Source organism: Calypte anna, chromosome 7 (assembly GCF_003957555.1).
Source record: "Calypte anna isolate BGI_N300 chromosome 7, bCalAnn1_v1.p, whole genome shotgun sequence".
Classification (NCBI taxonomy): domain Eukaryota; kingdom Metazoa; phylum Chordata; class Aves; order Apodiformes; family Trochilidae; genus Calypte; species Calypte anna.
The window spans coordinates 34,385,151-34,405,762 of record NC_044253.1 but is presented as its reverse complement, the minus strand read 5'-3'; the positions used below and the strand labels follow the sequence as shown (position 1 = coordinate 34,405,762).

Here is a 20,612-nt window from a genome sequence, read left to right as displayed (position 1 = left end):
ATGAAAACTTGGTGATTAAAATGTTACATCTGACCTTTTTTCCTTCCTGTATTTAATTCTACTGCATCACTGATCCTTTTCTATTGCCCTGATGCTCCAATCTTTGATAAACTTACTTCATAAAATATATACAAAGTGTATGCTGCTGAGTGTCTGTGTTTTGTTGACTTTGTTGGCTGGTAAGGAGGTTTTTGGGTTTTTTTAATTTGTGTGCTGCATTTTTTAATTGCTTTTAGTACAGTTCTAAAACATGCCAAGAAATACTCACATTATAATTGTGTGTATACTTGTATGTATTCCCTTCATTCTTTCACCATTTTGTTCTTGTCATCTTAATCTAATTCGGTTTAGATTTTTTTTTTTAGGTGTGTCTGGGATTTCAGATGAAAACAAGATGTTAACCAAACACAGGAAAGCAAAAAACTGAGATGTGAATAATTTTTTCTACCTCATCTTTCTATGGCCCTGGAAAAGCTGATGAAAATCAGCAGGTGGTGTGCTAATGGAAATAAATTGTCTTTAACTGGTCACTGCAGGAAAATAATTAAATGTGGGGGAAAAGGGAAAAAAATGATCAGCACTGTGGAATTCCTAGTTCTCTGTAGGAAGAAAGTTCTTCTGATAATGAAAAATGGTATCTACACAAGAATTCATTTTCTCTCCAGAGTTCCTAGCTTTAGCAACCTGTGTCTTTCCTCCTCTGAAGCAGATGAGCAGATGTGCTATTTCCAGTTTCCTCATCAGATAATGGAAAAACAAAATGTCACTTCCTAGCAAAAGGAATTGGGATTCTCAGCAGCATATGGCAATGTGTGCTGAACTTGCTGCTGCCTTCTCTAGATACAGTTTCAAATAGTTGACAGGCTCAATATTAAAGAGAAATAGCAAGGGTTTCCCTTTGCATGTTTTCCAGCCAGACTTATATTTATTATACAGCTTGGCTGAATCTTCTTCAGATCTGCTGAGTATGAGGGTGTTTCTCACTTCAAAATCAAACCCAGGCTCTGTTTTAAACAACACACTGGGAATTCCAAGTCATGTTGAATTTTTTACAGCTGGACAAAGCAAAAAGATCTTTTTGGTTCTTTGCCTGTGGTGTTTTAAAAAGCAAAGGGGCTTTCATGATTAAAGCTCAATATATGGACTCTTACAGTGCTCTACATCCAGCTCACCAGCAGGCTGCAGAATCAGAGCTTGTTGGCAGGGATTTTCCAGCAAGCTAACTCCACTGTAAAATGTGCTCTCCTTTTGTATTGGTTCTGTGACACATAACAAAACCTCTCAGTTAAAACTCACAAACTCCCTAACATGGCAACAGTTGTGTCACATCCATCCCACTGAAATCCAAAACTTGTGACAACCAAGTGCTGGAACCGACCTCACCAGTGTCTCAGATTCTTCAAAGCACCAACACCAATTTAATAATTAAACTCAGATTTTTATATTTTCTTGTATTCTGTATTTTACTGACTTGGGCAGGTGTCAGATTGTTAAAATGCTGTCTGTATTGTGCACAAGATGGGGTGATGTATGATGTGGCACTTGAAAATTCATCTTTAGGTGCTGTTATTGGGACATCCCTGTCCAGCCATCAGTGTATTAAGAAAGCATTTTACAAGTTTTTGTTTTTTGGTTTTTTTTTTTTTTTTTTTTTAAACTGTTGAGTTCTTTTGCAGGGTTAATTAGATCACATGTGTTACAGTTTTGCCTAAAGACAAGCAGCTGTATTCACTTGTTGATACTGAGGAGTTAATTTAAAAGCAGGGGTGTCTGCCTCAGCAGCAGTGCCTGTGACTTGATACTCAAAGCCATTTTTTCCCTTTTTTTCCCCTCAAATTTGGCAAGCCTCAAAAAGATGTCAGAGTTTTGTGCCCATAGGAGATGAAATAACGAAATTCAGCGTGCCGAAGCTTCAAATATACAGCAATAATTTCATAGTGCAGTAGCTCAGAAACAACCCTCGCAGGTGTGATCCATTCAATCATGCGGTAAATTTCCCGTCTTCTATCAGGAACAGCTGAGCAGGTGGCTGTGCTTTGCACTTCGGGGTTGCCTCATCCAGCGCAGCTGTGGCTCTGGCGGTCGCGTCCCTCAGTTGGCTTCCATTTCGGGACCTTTCCGTCCCGTTTCCCTTGCAGCGGGGTCGGGATCCCAAGCTCTCCAGGCGGGAATTCCATTCCCCCCCCCAGCCTTCTTTCTAGAGGAGGCAGCAGCCGCCGTTGGCCCACGCGCAGTAGCCGTTGGCCGACCGTTGGTCGCGCGCTGGGTCCCCTCCGTCCCTGAGGGAACTGAGGGGAGTGAGGGGAGCGGCGGGGACAGCAGCGGGGACCGGAGGCTGAGGGGACCGCCGGGACACCTGCAGGTACCGAAAGCTGAGAGGAATATCGGGTACCGGGAGCTGTGAGGGGAAGGGCAGCACCCCCGGGTCGAGCTCTGCCCCGGCGGGGGCTGTGAGGGAGGGTGGCGGCGGGTTGGTGGCCTGAGGAGAGGGGATAAGGCGCCGCGTGAGACTGGAGGGAGCTGGTTCCGATCTGAAAAGTGTTTGGTTTCCTTTTAAGCCTTAAAGAAGAAGCTTTAATTAAGCTGAAATTAGCGCAGTTTGATCTGGTTTTATCCCGGATATAAGTTTGAGCATAGGAGGTTCCATATAAACACGAGGAGAAATTTCTTTACTGTGAGGGTGAGAGCCCTGGCACAGGCTGCCCAGGGAGGTTGTGGAGTCTCGTCTGGAGGCATTCAAAACCCACCTGGACACCTACCTGTGTAACCAACCTCCTGTAGGTGACCCTGCTCTGCCAGGGGGGTTGGACTCGGTATTTCGAGGTCCGTTCCAAACCCTACCCTTTTGTGATTCTGTGATCCCTGACAATTAAATGCTTGCACTGTTAGTTGGAGCGCTTGGTGGGGCAGCGGTGTCTGTGGAGAAAGGCTTCAGTACCTTAGTTGCCGGCTGGTTGTGACTGATACCAGGAAAACCGTGGTGTCTGGGTATAAACTCCTCAAATCAGGGTTTTAGAAGCAATGTAGTCGTTCCTGCGGCTGCCCGGATTACTTTTGGTTACTTCAGCAGTGCAAATTTAAACGGATGATTGTGGTTCGGACTGCTGGTCTAGTGATGTTTTCAGAGAGAGTAAATGCCTCCTAGAAGTATCCCATTATAAACCACAGAAATTCATTTCAGCCTTTGGCGTGGTACAAAATGTTATGTCATAAACCCCCCTCCCTGCTTTTTTTGCATTTGTTTTGGTTTGTCTTTTAAACATAATGAGTTTTTAATTAAATTTGTTTATTTCCAGAATTGCTGAAAGCTTAAATACTGAAATCAAATGCCAGTGGGTGCTATTAACTATGAATGTGGTTTTAAATAACTGGACATTAACCAATACTAATTTGTATTATTTCTTCAGTGGCCTGATTCTATTGTAGTTGGTTAATGTGATTATAAGGAAGAGTTTGTTGTTCTGCTAAGTCAAGTTTGTTCAATCTCTTTTGGGTTGAGGTCCTCCTTCAGATGTTTTCCTCTAATGACATTTCATTCGAGAATAGAGATATCTTAAGTGAAATAATTCAGTAACTTCCTTCAGTGAATTAAAAGATGATGTTTTTCTTCAGATATGTTTCTTCATGAGGTGCGTATTAGAGGTTTGGCTCTAGAGCTTGCATGAGTTGGTTGCTCATAACTACCTGAGATGGTTCTCACTGTACAGGACTCTCTTTTTAGTACATCCTCTTGCCTGTAGTAGGTTTGCAGTGTAATATTTTAAAATACTGTCACTCTCTGCAGTGGGACTAATTTCAACGCCAAGTTAATCAGTTCCATCAGTTTTGGGGTAGAAGTTGTGTTGCTGTATTCTGTTTTCAACAAAAGAAAATGTAAACAAAACTCTGTAACATTGTATATGCAGGCAACATACAGTGTTAATAATTTTGGTAGCCCTTTTATTTGTAAAAATACCCAGGTTTATGTTGTTTGTTCCTTAGTAGGAATTGTAAGAATTAACACTGTGGACCTTGTCACTGAGAGAAATTGGTAATGTTCTTCTAGGAATTCAAACCCATTTTCTCCTGTACAAGAGATTTTTTTCCATCATTCCCTTCAGAGAACAGTAGATAGCATTCCCCATCTGCTTTAGAATCTGGACTAGAGAAACAGTGGGGTTTATTCTGTGTTTGTATAGAGCTGCATCCAAACCCATCCAAGTTCTGTCCATAATTTACTGCTAACTCTTGAGAGTGGCAAGAACAGTGTAATTTTTATTTCAAATATAATGAGCAATAGAGTGGCTGCCTATATTCCTGTTATTCTTACTGCTAGGTAAGACATAATCTTATATTAGGCCATCCAGTACTTCCCTTCCTGAAGTCTTTCTTTTTTCTCTTGTAGTTATTTTACTAATTTCATTTTAGCATCACACTTTCTTTGCCAAACCTGCAACGCTTAAAACAGGCTGTCTGTTGGTCCAAACCTTTGTGCATACAGCTTCACCCATTTTTTGGAGGTTTTTTCAATGAAAGAGCTGGTAAGGCAGTTGTATTTAACAAGTTATATGCTGTAAAAATAGCTAATGCCATGCCACTCCAATATAAAAATAAACACCTTTTCAGTTGATGCATTTCTAATTTTATTTAATTTTCCTTAAAAAAAAAAAAGCTTTTAAAGTTAAGGGTTAACCCGTTCAGCATTATTTGGCATTAAATCACATGGAAAAATGTCTTCCCTTTTAATTTCTGTTCCCCAAGTCTGCATAGAAAATGTGGAAACATGTGAGATGCTTGAATAGAACCAGAAATTAGTGGATGCAGTAAATTGTGTTGCTTTTCTGATAGAATGTATCAGCTTTTAACTAGCCGATATTTGACAGAACAGTGCTGTTTTTAAATGGTATGCATGCATGCTAGATACCAATTTCAAGATGATCTTAAGGTTTTTAATAACAGTATTTAAAAGATCCTTAAGCTACTAATGTTGAATAGCACATAGGACATGAAATAGAGGAATGGCCTCTAATTTTCTCCATTGTTTTAACTTTGAAGTAGATGGTTCTCATATTACTCTTGGTATTAACTAATTTTTCCCTGTTTCCCATTCGTTTTTCACCTATTCATGACTACTGCAGGACAAACCACAACTCACATTTTGCACTCTGAAAGCTCTTTCACCTAGCAATGTTGGCAGAAGTTGTTTGTATGTCAAATAATAACATTTCAGATAGTTCATTTAAAGACATGTACATGGCTTGATTGATGCACTTGAGCAGTCCCTTTGGCATCAATAGCAATATATGAAACTTCTCTCATAATTTAAAAATAAAAATCTGCATTTGTGTGATTTTGCTGTTAGGATAGTGTCAAGTAAGGTAGTTTTATAGCATTAGGTGCATCTTGATTCAGGTTTGGCCTATTTGTTTTCTTTATTTTAATCTCTTACACTTTACATGTATACTGCCTCTTAGAATTTTGCATTAAGCTTGCCAAGTTTTTACAGTACGGTTTGGTATGTTATCTAAGTGATTCCATCTCTCCACAAGGATTAATAATTTATGAGGCTGCTGATCTTTAACAGCTACTACCTGGATAGATCTCTGCTCTGGGTTTTTTTTTAACTCATGAGTCTCATCATGGTTTTGTCTTAGGTCATAAATATTTTGAGAATAGTAAGCAGCTATGTTTATGCAGTATGTTTAAAATAATAAAAAGTAGATAAGTAAACGTACAGCATAGACTCTGTTATCTTGAGACATGTATTGCTTTGTGTGGTTTCATGCTTGCTTTCAGACATTGACCACTGCTGATACTCAATGTACAATGTGTCCTGTGGAACTGTATATACAAGGAACAAGCTATCCTTGAGCTGTGTGACTTTAAGACAAGAGACACCTCTGTCTTGTGAAACTGTTTAGCTTCATCTGTCCTTTGTTTATTCCTATTCTGTTTATTGTGTGGGTGGGATAGATCTGTTCAAATATGTAGCCAAAACTAGTCCAGTAGTATAAATTATAAATCTTAATTATTTGTGTTATCAGTACTAAGAGTTTGCTTAATAATTCAATTACTGAGATGTGCCAAAATAATTCTTAATTTAGCTGTGAAATATTTTTACATCATTTGCGATTTAAGCTGCAAATTTACTGAGCACAATAGTTTGTTTACTGTGTGGTGTTGAGTTCATATGGCGATCCCTGGCATAGTGAAAAAGTGGAGTAAGGTTACGTGGGTTTGCACAGAAATTACACTTTTATGTTCCTGGAAGTGCAGTTCCTGGGGGTATGCATTATTACCCCACATCTGTTAAAGCCCCCATGGTGATGCTGTATTGTACAGTAAGCGTTCTGCCCTTGTTAATGTCAAATGGTAGGATTTGCCTGTTTAAAAGAGAAAGCACACCATGGTCATATCAGCAGAGTCCTTTTGGGACTGACAGGATTTGTAATAGTATAAGGTATTAGTATTACTTCAGTCTTTGAGATCTAGGCAATTACACAATGGTTGCTCTCTCAATAACCCAACAAAGCATGTACAATTCTGGATTGCAGGCAGAGATTACTTCAAATTCCTTGTCTTCATTTTTGTGTATTTTTAGTGGAAACAAAATAACTGACCTAACTCTCCTCTTGGAAAGCTGCATTTTTCTCTATCTCTTGGTAAAAGCAAAATCACCAGAAATGAGGTTCCAATAGCTAAAAGATGACAGGGGGATTTTGGGTAGAAGAAAAAGTTTGCACCTTGTGGCAGGTAAATGAATGCAGAAAGAAGTTAAGTATGTTTTCACATATCTCATTTAACAGAACACTGTGCAGCCCACGTATGAGTGTCCTGGGGAGAAAATTACTGCCATGGTTTATTTATGCAGCATGTATTTTAACAGCATACACTTCTATTGTAAGTTCTATCAGTACCACTATCCAGTGGTATGAGACTTGCAAGAAAATATTCTCACTGTTGCTCTGCAGGGAAGAAAAAAATATATACTTATTATAAAATTATAAATAGCTTTTTAATTTTTATTTATTTATTGGGTAATTTTTGCTTCTAACAGTGATTTAGGAATACCCATGAAATTAGAGAACTGATAATATCATGCCTGGTTGGTATTAGTGAGATAGTAAGAAATGTCAAGTGGTGGTGGTGGTAATAATTTTAAAACAATGCAGAAAACTTGAGGAGACTTAAAAAAAAATTATAGACTACAGGATCGTGAATTTTTTCCTATCCAAAGGAAAGACTGACTAGCTATTAAATTAGAGTATTTTGTACCCATAGTAGTATGCAGTAATATTGAAGGGTTCTTTAATCTATATCAGACAAATGTGTTTAACATCCACACGTGGAATTTGTAGCCAGAAAAAAAATATGACTTAACCATTGGACTGTTTATTACTTCAGATTTTTTAATGAAGACCACATGTTTTTTAAGAACAATGTCTGCATATTTTTGGTTTAGTAGTTCAGGTTACTGTCATGTCTGTCTTTTGCCATTTCAGCCTGCCATTCCTAGCAGACAGTTAGAAATAGTAGTCTGGGCTTTGGTGTATGTCAGAAAACATTCAATTGAGGTGAATTTGTCCATGGATATCATTACATGTTAAACTGTGTGCTATGTTTAGTCACTCTTATTGTTATTCTGTTTATTGGATTAATGCAGTACATGAAAAAAAAATTTTTTTTGTTTGTACAGGAGTGGGCAGATGCCAGAATAAAAGTTTAGCAATCTGAAGTTGATTTTGGCTAAAGAAGTAGGCATTATTTTCCAGAAGATGGCACTCTGTTTCTGTAAGTGCAATACTTGGCTTTCATGGCTTAAGGGAATACTCAGTCTGTATGAATGGTTGTGCTTTCTTAAAGCATAAAGCTAACTTCAGTATATCTGTGGGGTTTTTTGCATTTATATGCTATTGCATTAAAATATTGCTGCATATTATAAAGTTCCTTTATTTTCTTAGCTTTTCATCACAAATCTGAATAACCTTCCTTCATGTTAAGTATCTAATTTAAGCAATGCACATTAAAGGTTTAAATTACCTTTAGAAACTAGAGTTAGTGATGGTGTGCTAAAAGGGTACTGAAACTATTCTTATACACTTGATTTATATGGTTTTCTAAGTGTAGTTTTTTCTCTTAATTGACACTGCAGTGGCACTGGCAAAGTTACGGTGATGTTTTGAATGACTGAGAATGATAGAATTCTCACATTTCTTCATGCCATAGCAGAACTGTAAACAGGAAATCTATGTTGAAACACAATTTATTTTTTTTCCCCAGACTTCTTCCTCATATGAAGGAAAAAAAATAGCAGGAAGAATCCCATCTGTAGCACTGGCAACACAGCCTTGATTTGCTTTCTAGTTGTACTGACTGTTTGCTGATGATAAACATGCTAAGAAAGAGAACAAAACCTCTTCCTTGTAACAACATAGTTATACAGTTGTTTGTGCATTAAAAAGTGTTTTATGAAACTAAATGCAAGCTATATATGCTGACAGCTTAGTTGTCTTGTGTACAGATAAGTAGGTGTAGTTACTTGGTTTGTTCTGGTCTGGTCTGATGCAAGAGGCAATTAACATGGTAAACATGTTTCATGTGCAAAGAAACACTGATTATTGTATTAGGGAGATGAACCCTCATGAAGATCAGTTAGATAAACATACAATTCTGAGGGGTTTTTTTCAGTAGATTGGAAGTGTATATGTAGCATGAGCAAGGCATTGAACCAAATCTGAATACATACTGCAAATAATGTCAAAATGCTGTGAGTTTTTGAACTTAAACAGAACTTGGATTTGTTACTAAATTCTCAAAAATTCAGCTAATCAGCAGTCAGGTTACTGAGACAAATTTACATTGTCATCCTGTGAGGGGTTTGATTCTGAAAGGTTCATTTGTGTACCTCCTGGGCTTTGCACAGCAGTCCAGCCTGTCTGTCCTCATCTGTACCTTGTGGCATGCTTCAGCTCTGAGGTCATGGTGTCCTTCAAACCCCATCATGGACGTTTCTGAGTGGGACATGCTGGTTTTGTAATGGGCTCTGACAAACCTCTTCCCAGTGGAATTAGTCTGGATACATCTTTGATTTCTGCTCTCTGTTGCTGCAGTATTTTTTGTTGTTGTTGTCAGCAGTTCTTACAACTCCTCAGTAGACTGATGAGTCTGAAATTCTCCCTACTGATCTCTTTAGTGTTTCTTATGGTTGGATATTTCTGTGTCTTTCCCTATTTTAATCCTGGGCATGCATTCCATGCTATATACTTAGAGGTGCAGACTCTGGGCAGAGCAGAGGGCACTGCAGTGCTGACTAATATTTCTAGTTAGCTGTTTGCATCTTACTTGTGGTCATACTGAACCTGTTAAAATGCAGTCTGACAGAAATGGTGCAGGAGAAGGTATGGCAGAGGCTGCATCCCAGGTATTGGGAAATGGAGCAAGGGATTGGGATTTATCACTCTCTTGTTTCCATGCCAGGAAACCCAACCCCCCCATATTTGGTGAGAAAGATTAAAAAAAAAAAATTAATGACGACTACGTTATCAAATGGTCATAAAGCATATTAAATGCTAGAACTTATGTTCAGACAACTGTGTCTTTAAAGTTCTTAGTTTGGCAACCTTTAGGTCTTTTGGAATTTTCGGTGAAATAATCCAGATAACTTTAAAACTTTATTCTTAGGCAGTAGCTTTTTTACCCATTTACATTCGCTTAATGTGAGAAGTTAATCTGAAAAGCACTAAAAAGGATTAGGAAAGGACTTTATGTCAGGATATACATATTGTCACCTACACAGTGTATAAAGAAAAGAAACCCAGTGTGTATCCAATTCTGTATCTTGACAGGAGTTATTTTAAAAAGAAATAAAAATACATTTTTTTAATATCCCTAAAGCACATATAACTTTCATGTTTTTTAGCAAAAATCTCAAAGCATTTATCTAATAAACCTGTTAGGATCAGAGAATACATCTTATCAGATCACATGAATGGGTAATGTTAGTATTAAGTATCAGGGTTGCCTACATACAGATTTTACCAGCTTAATACTTCCAGTGTTCTGTATATTTTTTACATTGAACTCTGATCGATGATTACCACTTAAAATGTGTGACTGCATTGTTGGTGTGAAAGTACACTTTTAAAAATCCGTTAAAGTAATTCAATTGGGCATATTGCTTAATTACATAGTCTTAATTAAATAGACTGTGTAAAGTGATATTGCTGCAACAAAATTAAGGGAGTTGTGCTCTTTGACTAATTTATCCTGTTTTAGAAAATTATTTTCAAAAGAATAGTTCATGTTTTCAAAAATTTAACTTTATTACCAAACACCTAACTACTTTTCCAGTGAACCCTGACAAAGAAGAAAGTGATTTTTACCCTAGCAAAATAAAGTTGAATTTTAAATAAAGATTAATTTTGCTTAAGACTTCCTGCAGTGCTGTCTGGTGATTTACATGAGAAGGCATTCACTTTTTTATCTGGAATAATGTCTTTTCCATGAAAAACATGTGCTAAGAGTAGGAATAATGAACAAGATGTTGGAAAAACTGAGGAAGTGCATTGAATTTCTGGAGCTAATCCTCAAGAGACTAATGAAAAGCTAGAGAAGAAATGCCTGGGTTTTCCCAGATTCTTATTATCTAATGATGAATTCTCTGAGATTGTTACAGAGACTGAAAATCCTACTCAGTAGGGTAATATTTAATAGATGTATTTGTGATTCACAGTACATGCAAATAATCTTCTCATATTGCTTCTCTGAGCACAGAACTCTCTCATCTTGCTGACAGTAATATATATCTACTTGGTTAGATTTTAGGATAGATGAACGCAGACTAATTTTTAATATCAGTAATTAAATTTAGTTCTGTTTTCTAAACTAGTAACTCTTCTATACACTGGTTTGCAGAAGAATCAGAATTCCATATAGTAATTCATGGTGAAGCTAACATACCTGATTTTTTCCAATGGAAAACAGGCTATCAGGTGGAACCTGCATACCTTTGACTTGAATTTTATGTTTTTTTAGGGACAATCCCAATTAATACTAAAGTTTTTTTGCCATGTTTTAACTCTCTCTGGGTTTTCTACTCCCTTTCAGGATTAGACTGCAAAAAGTGTAACTTGCTACAAATTCTTATGCTGAGTGCAGGTCCTTATAGTGAGCAGAAACACCTCTGTGAAGAATCCTGCAGAAGTGATCTTTTTAAACAGCACAGCCTTTGCTCTAAGCAGAGGAACTGGAGCTTAATTTCCAGTGTGCAGATCTGATAAGAATGCAGTGAAAGTCATGCAAAAATATGAATGAAAATAAATGCCAATATAGTGTTGGAACTGCAACACAAATGATCGATTGCCAGTCAGGTAGCGTATGCTGCTTGTCTGAGATACTTGATTTTTTAATTAGTTTTCAGATAAGACTATTTTTGCTTTGATTTTGTTCATGGCAAGAAAATAGCCTGTGAATATAGACTTAATTTTTTGTATCCAACTTTTTATTTAAACTGGATTATACTTGAGTAATACTAGAACCAGGTTAATCATTCTATTATTAGTAAATTCAACCGAAGTAAGATATGTTTCAGTAATATCATCTGCAAAATTAAAAGCTCTGGCTTTTTACTAGAATGAGAAGATGGAAAAAAAAAATCTGGGATAGTTCTAACTACATTGTATTTGTATGTTTTTTCTAGTTTCATTGTACAATGGAGCTAGAAAATCTTATGTATCTGGCAAGAAACATTTTAGAATGTGTTGTGAACTCAGTTCTCAGAAATTTTATGTGATCACTTGGTTCATATGACTGTTTTTTTTCTGAGATTTGTTAAGAGATTTGCTTTCTAGATGTATTAGAATTGAAATTGAGGCTGAATCTAGATTCAATTTTTTTGTTTTGTTTTGTTATTTCTATTCTCAGTGCTACTACCTAACCTAAATAAATTCTAAAGCTGAACATTACCTGTTTTCACATGTAGTGTGCCTCTTCCTTCCTAGGTCATTTGGAATGCATTTGAAGTTTGTTCAAAAACTGCACATGTTAATTGGGTAGGAGAGTGTCCTGGATAAATCAGTTCTTCATGTATCTCATACCTTTTGGACAATACAAGTACAGATGTCTATTAAAAATGGTCAAATGGTAAGAATATTAACAATTTCATATAAATTTGAATTTAAACAATGTGGTAGTAAATCAGACCTTTAGCAATAATCTTTTGGGAATTAACTAGTTGTTGATGTAGTAGTTAAATCTCGAGCATCTGTACCTGTGTTGTGGTTGTGGAAGACTTTGGGATGTGGGCACCCATGCTCTGCACTGTATCACAGACCATTCCTTTTAGCTCTACATGGAGATAACAAAGTTTGTTCAAAAGCAGCCCAGGGGTGTGTTGAGGTGGTACAGACCAGCATTGTTTTTCTGGTTGGTGCTGGCTCAGAAGTCTAACTTGATCTTCATTAATGTCTAGTGCTTTTTCTGAACTAGAACACTGGGAGAGAGACACCATCCACAACCTTGTCACATAATGAGTATGTATGGCTGACTGATAGAGAATTTATAATCTATTAGCTAATGCTAATTAAGGAATAAAGGTACTCAAGACATTGAATTAGGATTCAGGATATTTGCTTTGTAGTACCTTCTGTTTATCACTACTTTCACCAGTAGTATTTTGGAAGTGTTCCAGCACTGCTCCATCAGATAAGGCAACACATATTTTCATTCTCTGGTGTTTGGATAGAAAGGAACATGAATTTTTTTCAGTCACACATATATTTACAACTTTGTGACACTTAATGATGCTCTCTCCTTTTGATTTCTATTTTTTGCAATGACACAGAATCAATTGTAAACACTTCTACAGTATTTTATTTTGGGATTCTCTCAAAACTCAGCTATGTTCATATATAGCTGAGTTGCACTACAAGCACACTCAAATCTAATTGTTAATCCATATGTGGAGCAGTATTTTAAAGCTGTATAGCATTTCCTATGTATATTTAAGCAGTGGCTCCAGGCAATAGTGTCTTTTTAAAGCACTTTTTCTATTTTTGCTTGCTTGCTAACACGGCAAATTCTTCTCCTACTATGAGGATTTCTGCTGATAATACTTTAGCCAATCATTGTATGGACTGCCAACTAGAATAGCTGGTAGCCAGATGCACAGTTGTTGACTACAATTAATTTTTTTGTCACTGTTGAGTCTCAGTACAGTTGCTGAATTAGCAGGGGAGAAAAATCTGTTCACTCAAAGACTTTTAGTTTTCTGATTCTACAGGATAGAGAATGCTATAGAGATTGCAGTTTTCAGTTAGAGGGTTTAATCTTGACTTGTCAATATTATTTTATTTATGTATTGCATGTATTGGAACACTGTTGACATTACATAGTCGTAGGATACAATATTTTATAATAACAAGGACAAGATTTCCTGTAATACAGGAGACACTGCATGTGAAATTAAAAAAAAAATGTATATGTAGGGGTCATATATTGCTGTGTAGGAGTCATCAGATTGACCATAGCTACAGCAATTGGTTGTAACTTGTTTACCTTCCAGAAAGTCTCTTAGCTTTCTAATATGAAAACTCCACGAGGCAGTTGTACTATTAAGTGTGGTTAGCAGGATGTATTTTAAGTAAGTTAATGTAAAAACTGGGTCTTTTTGTGTTGATGCTTAATTGACAACATTTTTATTTTATGTGAGTCCCATTGAAATTAGAGTCTCAGAGCAATCAGTAGTCTGCCATGTAGCTGCTTCTAACAGCATCAAGCACGTTAAGGAACTTGAGAAATAGAGATTATTTGTGGGTTTTAAAAAAGAGTATTTAATTTACAACATTAATGCCTTGTTTCTTAGGAATAGCATCTACAAACAAAGACAAACAGTGCTGGACTGAGGTGACATATGGACACAAGTATCCTGGCAATACCCCTAGGCTGGTTGTTACTCTGCTTACAGACAGATGTTACAGGTAAAACTAAAAGTTACTAAATGTATTATATTAGGAAGGATTTATTTAGTTGGGCTATTTTAATCAGCCTGAGAATAGGTTACTCCAGAATTGAATTTTCCACAATCTAATAGGCATAATTGATATACTATTAATTTCTTTTGGTGGGACAGAATTGGCCTGTATGAATATTTTAATTTAAATTTGTCATGAAATTAAATTTGAAACTTTGAAACTAGAACTGGTGGTAAATTACAAGATAATTTAGATTTACATTTAGAAAGTGGTAAGTAAACTCTTCTCTGTCATGAACTTCTACTAAACTACACACATGACCATGTTTGTAAACTACAGCTAGCTAGAAGCAAGTGAACTGTACCATTATAGGAAAATACAGAGATAAAACAAATTTTTAAAATTTCTAGTAAAAATGCAGCTGGAGAAATTCGTACAGTTAATTTTTTTCTATTACACTATTTCCAGAACCTTATTTGGTGCATTACACCTACATCTTGGAGGTATCCCTAGAACTGGAAAAATAAACTGCAAAGGACTGAACAAAGGCTGTAGCTAAACATGTGGTTTTTTAATTGTTCTGATGAACTAGATTGCCTTATATTAGGAAAGCCTTTAAAGTTCCAGATAAATAATCTGGCCCATATTCTCAATTATATTAAAGCCCTTTAATTATTTTGGCATTTGAAGTGGTTTTAGGATATTGTAAGCATATCTTTTTCCAGTTCAAGGTTGCTATATAATGCTAATATTGTGCAGCTAAGTCTTGCCATAAATAAGAATCCAACCAGGAAGAAATAAAACACAATAATTATATTTGCTTTAAACAGGCAATGTAGGTGCCATTTCAGTACATGCATTTTTAATAGCTGACTGCAAATTTTAGAGGAGTTAGTATTTAATGTAAACACTAGATAAGCTGGTAAGAGTCATATTATACAAATCAAATGTGTGTTCATTTTGATATTAGCCTGAGTAGATAGCTCTGTATTGTGAAAATCTGTCCTGACTTAACATCTGTGTCTTGTAGTCTGGTGTCATAGTTTTGGACTGAAAGCCAAATATGCTTTCCTCCCTGGCAATACCCAAAGATGGCACTGAACAGTGTGATTTCTCTTCCAAATTCAGTGTGATGGAAGTTCACAAAAATAAGTTAACTTTTAAAATTTAGGATGATGAAACCAAATTGTCTTAAATGAGAATTCTATAATTAATGTTACCAAAGCATGAAGTGCCTTCAAAGTGCTGTAGAGACAGTACAGTGGCATTTGGGGAGTGTATCTCTGAAAAGACCTATGAATAAATCAGAACTGTAGGAGATGTGCTACTTAGGTTGCTCTGTACTCAGGCATGGTGCAAGAAGTGTCTACATCTGCCTATGCTTCCTTCCTTCTAAAAGGTACTTGGTGCTCTCCAGACTGGATCACACCAAAAAAGTGCTTATCCCAAAAGGTCAGCTCATACTTGAACAACCACAGCTTGGAGTGCAGGCTATGTATGGTTAAAATGTCTCTTTGGGGTATTTTTGGCTAGTTAGAAAAAAATAGCCAAAAGTTTCAAAGAAAGAGAGGGGAAAAAACCAAAAAACATCAAAACCAAAAGCCCCAGGCTGTCAGAAGTATCACTTCTGTAGTGTTCAGAACGATACTGTCATTCATGCTGGTGGACAAAGCAGGACTGTCCTTAGCCCCTTCATGTTGTGATCATGGTGTTTTTGGAGTAACATACACAGCAGTTATAAAAGCAAAATTGGAAAAGCTGTAATCAACACAGAACAAAAAGGCCCAGAGGCTGATTACAGTGAAACAAAATGCAGAACAGTGAAAAGATGTGTAGACATGATGCTGAGGGATGTGGTTTAGCAGTGGACTTGGCAGTGCTGGGTTAACAGTTGGACTTGATCTTAAAGGTCTTTTCCATCCAAAACAATTCTATGATTCTAATCCTCTGAGCTGTTTTGAGGAAGATGTTGATGTGAGCCTTTCTCAAGAACAGAGAAAGCTAGAAATCCGAACAAACTCCTCTACTGAGTACCAGTTTAAGAAAAAGCCACAGAAAAACTCACAGAAGCAGCCCAGCCTGCTTTAGAGATAGAAAATGGAGGGGTTGGATAAACCTCAGAGAAGCCATGTCCTTCACCTAACAAACTCATTACAAAAACAAAATAATCAGAATGACCGAAACCAATTCCTGAACACAAGCCAAGTGAAAATAAGAAAAGCAGCATTCCATCCCTTTTGAGGAAAAATGGCTGAAGAGGAGGAGCAAGGCCACCATACACCCAAAGAAAGCCCAAGTGGGGCTTGAAAGATCATCCAAGACAAAGGAAAAGATGGCTGACAGAATTTCACCAGACTGATGTGAATAAAGATGTTTATTAGATTTTAGGAAAGAACATCTAAGCTGCTTACATCCTGTTAGCAAACCCAAATGTAAACGTTTTATGAAAAAGGCAGAGCACCTGTGGCTCCCAACAACTGATGTAAGGTTTCACCTTGGATGACATCATCCCATAGCTTTAGAGCAGGACTGTGAAAGGTCCTTCCAAGTGCCCCATAGAGGACCAACTGCCTGTGACATCACAGAGCAGCCATCACTGGGTGATGCTATACCCAGGCAACCACCTGCCATCATGTATGATGCACACCAGCACCCACTTGAGCAGCTTCCCCCAGCTCTCTCAGCATGGATGAGGCTGTTAGGCTGGAAAGGAGAGGCTATAGTGTGAACGACACACTAGGAGAAGGCATTTATGGCAAAGTGAAATCTGCCTACTGCAAACATCTGAAACGCAACGTGGCCATCAAGATAATCAGCAAGAGGAAAACTTCTTGGGAGTTCCTGGAAAGATTTCTCCCCAGGGAAATGCAGGCTCTGAGACAGCTGAACCACCCCTCAATCATCAAAACCTATGAGATTTTTGAGAGCGTGTTTGGCAAAGTGTACATCGTGATGGAGCTGGGGCAGAAGGAATACCTCCGCACTACATCATCGTCATGGGGGCTATGCAAGAGGACATAGCTTGTGTCAGGTTTCAGCAGTTGGCCTCTGCCATTAAGCATTGCCATGACTCAGGCTTTGCTCACAGGGACCTGAAATGTGAGAACATCCTTCTTGATGCAGACCTGAACATCAAGGTGTCAGACTTTGGCTTTTCCAAATCTTTGTGTCGGGATAAAAACAGAAAATTTATTCTCAGTCAAACCTTCTGTGGGACTGCTGCGTATGCAGCCCCAGAAGTGCTACAGTGCATTCCTTACGACCCCAGGATGTCTGACATATGGAGCCTTGGTGTCACCCTGTATAAAATGGTCTCTGCTTCAATGCCATTTGACAATTGCAATGTCGGGAAAATGGTCCATATTCAGAAACAACACAGCATTACCTTCCCTGACTCAACATACCTGACTGGAGAGTGCAAGGAACTGATACGTCGCTTGCTGCATCCCAATGTGTCTAAAAGGTTATGCATAGATGAAGTTCTGAAACACTTGTGGGTGCAGACTCCAAAATCCAAAAGCCCCTTCCCTCTGCCAGCTGCAGAAGAGGGTGAGTGTTCCCAAAACCTGTGCAAAGGAAAGCCTTAGCACAAGCAGCAGGACAACAAATCCCAATCTGCAGAAAGGAGAGCAGAAGGAAACAGATCCTCTTAAGGATTGGTGTTTTTTACAATATCATGAAGTTGGCCTAACTTGTGAACTGCTGGTTCACAACTTCAGCTTCTCTGGGCCCTTTCAGCCAACAGTCCCTATTTTTTGTTGTTTTATAGTTACTATTTCATTAAAGCTGTCTTAAATTTCTTTCCAACTCATAATTTGCTCTCTCCTCTTTTGGAAAGATGAAGAGTTAACAGAGAGCATCTGTGGTCCACTCAGTGTCTAGTCCAGTCTTAAAATGTGACAGATTTATTGGCACCCCATGTGGGGTTCCAGTCAAGACTCCAGCCCAGGCTCTGACAGTTTTTAAAACTAATTATTTCTATCATAATGACCACACAATCTGCTTATCTCTGTGACTGGGTCATGTCTCAATATGTACGTGGTTGTATCCCCTCTTTCAGCAGCAAACCAAAGGAATCTGATAAACTGGAGTTAAGTCCAGCTTGACATTAGGAAAGCTTATCACATTTTATAAATGGACACATCTGTACAGAAAGGTAATTAAATGGATGGCCATCTTAGAGAAATGTCTTCAGAAAATTATTGCCCTTTTCCAAGAGTCCTGAATATTCTCTGCCAGTGGAGAAAGTATCCCTTTGCTACAGCAGCCCTGTGCATCCCACTTGTGCAGCTCAGAGGGGAGTGACACCACAGCAGGTGCTGCTCTGCTTCCAGAAAACACCTCACAGGCTGCTTTAGCTATATAATCTAGAGTAGTGGTACTGGTTCCAGATCTTGTAACCACTAGTTTCCAGTTCAGCAGCTGTATCTGGACACCTCTTACTGCTGATGGCTTACAACATCATCCACTCTGCAGACAGCTGAGCACAGCTGGTAACTCAGTAATCAGAAGAAACCAGATGCCTTCCTTCAGGAGGCCGCAGTGAATTGTCTGTGACTGATGTAGTATCTTGAGATACCGGCGTCTGAGGTCCTGTCCTAGATGCTGTGGGCTTTGCTGCTATCTTTACTTGCAGTCCTGTTCATTAGTCTTTGCAAAGCTGGTGACACTAGTGAGCTTAGTCCTTTTGGACTGAGCCTGGAACAGAATCAACAGTTTTAAAAGATTTTCCAGGAAAAATCAGGAAGAGTATCAATGCTTCCCCCCAGAGATCTGCCCTTGCATTCTGACTCCAGGTAAATGCAGCCTGGCTCACTCCCACTTCTCTCCGGAACGCGAGTGGCACTGCCTGCTTTCCCCTTTTGAGCCTGTTCGGCTCCGGAACAGGCCGGCTCGCATCTATTTTAATGTACCCAAGTGTTGGCAGAGCCCTGACGAACCCTTCTACCCCCAGCCCAGGACCGGCTTTGGGTCAGGGCAATTCCGGCGCCTCGTTCGGGGGGGGGGGGTGGGACAGCACCGCGGGGAGCTCCCGGGGCCCGCATACTCCGGAGGCCGGCACACAACTCGGCTGGGTCCACCGCCCTCCCGCAGGCTGAGGAGGGAGGATCAGCTCCTCCTCCCCCTCGCCCCCACCTGGCTGGACCAGCTCGGTGATGCTCAGGACCAGGAGGAACGTACCGCTATCCATCCCGGACGCCATTTCTCTTCCACGCGCCCCCGGCATAGCGCCAAATATCGGCGGGGAGGGAGGCGAGGAGCTCCCGGAGGGCACTTGGGAGCAGCTCCCCGCTGAGGACCGCCCCTTTCCTACGGGGGTGCACGAAACGGTGGCCGTGCCTCTTTGGACACGTCTGCGGCTGCCCCCCACCTCTGCTGTGGTATGAAAGCCACAGAGGGACCTTCAGTCTGCGTTAGCAAGTAAGGAAAAGGGTACAAGCAGTTCAGCCAAGGAAGAGACATTAACCTCGGGCATTTCCTCCTGGTCTCTGTCCTAGACAAATAATGTCGCCTGTGCCCCGCTAGCTTGGCCTGTTGCCAACAACTCCCAGGTGACACAGAAGTTGCTATACAGTAGGACAGCCAGTCAAGAGCTGACAAAACAGGCACCAACAGCAAATTACACCTTTCTAAAACTAAGAGTCTCAGCTGACATTCAGTGACATAAGCAGGAGACAAGGCATGAAGGGTCAGGTGCCATTAGAAATGACAGTGGCTTTTCTACTCTTAAGTGAGAGACCTTCCTCTGGCTGTAAAAGCTGGAAGACCGAGACAGAGGGAAGTCCTACAGGATTTTCCATTCATACATGCAATGTGCTGGCATACAGGGTACACAAGAAAGTCACCAGGTGATGAGTCATATAGGCATAGAAGGCTTTCCACCTTGTTTAAACCAACAAAACCCCAGTGTTGAGCAGACTGAACATCAAAATAAATGCAGTAGCTCTTACATCAGAAAAAATCTGAGAAAACCTTCTTAGCAGGTGTAGGAGAGGGGATAGCCACAAATCTGTATTCATTTGCTTTTGGAGACTCTTGGGGTAATCAGCTTTGGCCCCTGAAAACAAGTGTTTCTGTAATACAGATAATGTCCTTCCTAGTGACAAAACATGATCAGACTTTGCAATCAGAGGCAAAGGAACAAGGTCCAAAGAAAGAATAGAAAATGAAAGAATAGAAAAGAAAGTGCCCCAGAACTCCTTAACAACTTTATATATCCAAACTTCAGAGAAGCAAAAGTGTAATACTACCAGTAGGAGCTGCTCAATCATCTAGAGAGGTGCTCTAAGCACTGTTTAAAGTCAACACACCTAGAAGGAATGCCTGTCCTGAGAAACCTGGAAACCTGAGAAACCTGAGAAATCTGACCTGTCAGGTAACACACGAGGGTGTTTTAAACTCTGTACTCCCACGTCTCCAGCTTTCACATTCTCCAGAGCTTGCTGCCCTGCTGAAGGAAGTGCCATGCTCTATTCTTTGCTGAAAGAAGAAATAGAAATATGGAATGAAGAAAAGAAAAAAAATCAGGTATGAAACCAACTCCTGCAGTCTTGTAATCAGGCATACACAACTTGGAGAGCTCAGTCATTAGCTCAGCTATGTGCACTAGCACACTCAGAACAAGCAGGAGTCCCTGACAAGTGGCTTTTAAGAAACCACCCT

At 39.1% G+C, this 20,612-nt stretch overlaps 1 protein-coding gene across 1 annotated transcript; it reads left to right on the top strand.

The window, feature by feature from the left end:
* Positions 1-16,235: 16,235 nt before the first annotated feature.
* Positions 16,236-17,769, top strand: LOC103530431 (testis-specific serine/threonine-protein kinase 2-like). The gene is given in 3 exon segments (XM_030454429.1): positions 16,236-16,926; positions 16,929-17,506; positions 17,508-17,769. Coding segments are annotated over 3 exon segments (1,107 nt in total). The 5' UTR covers positions 16,236-16,634; the 3' UTR covers positions 17,745-17,769.
* The last annotated feature ends 2,843 nt before the right edge of the window (positions 17,770-20,612 follow it).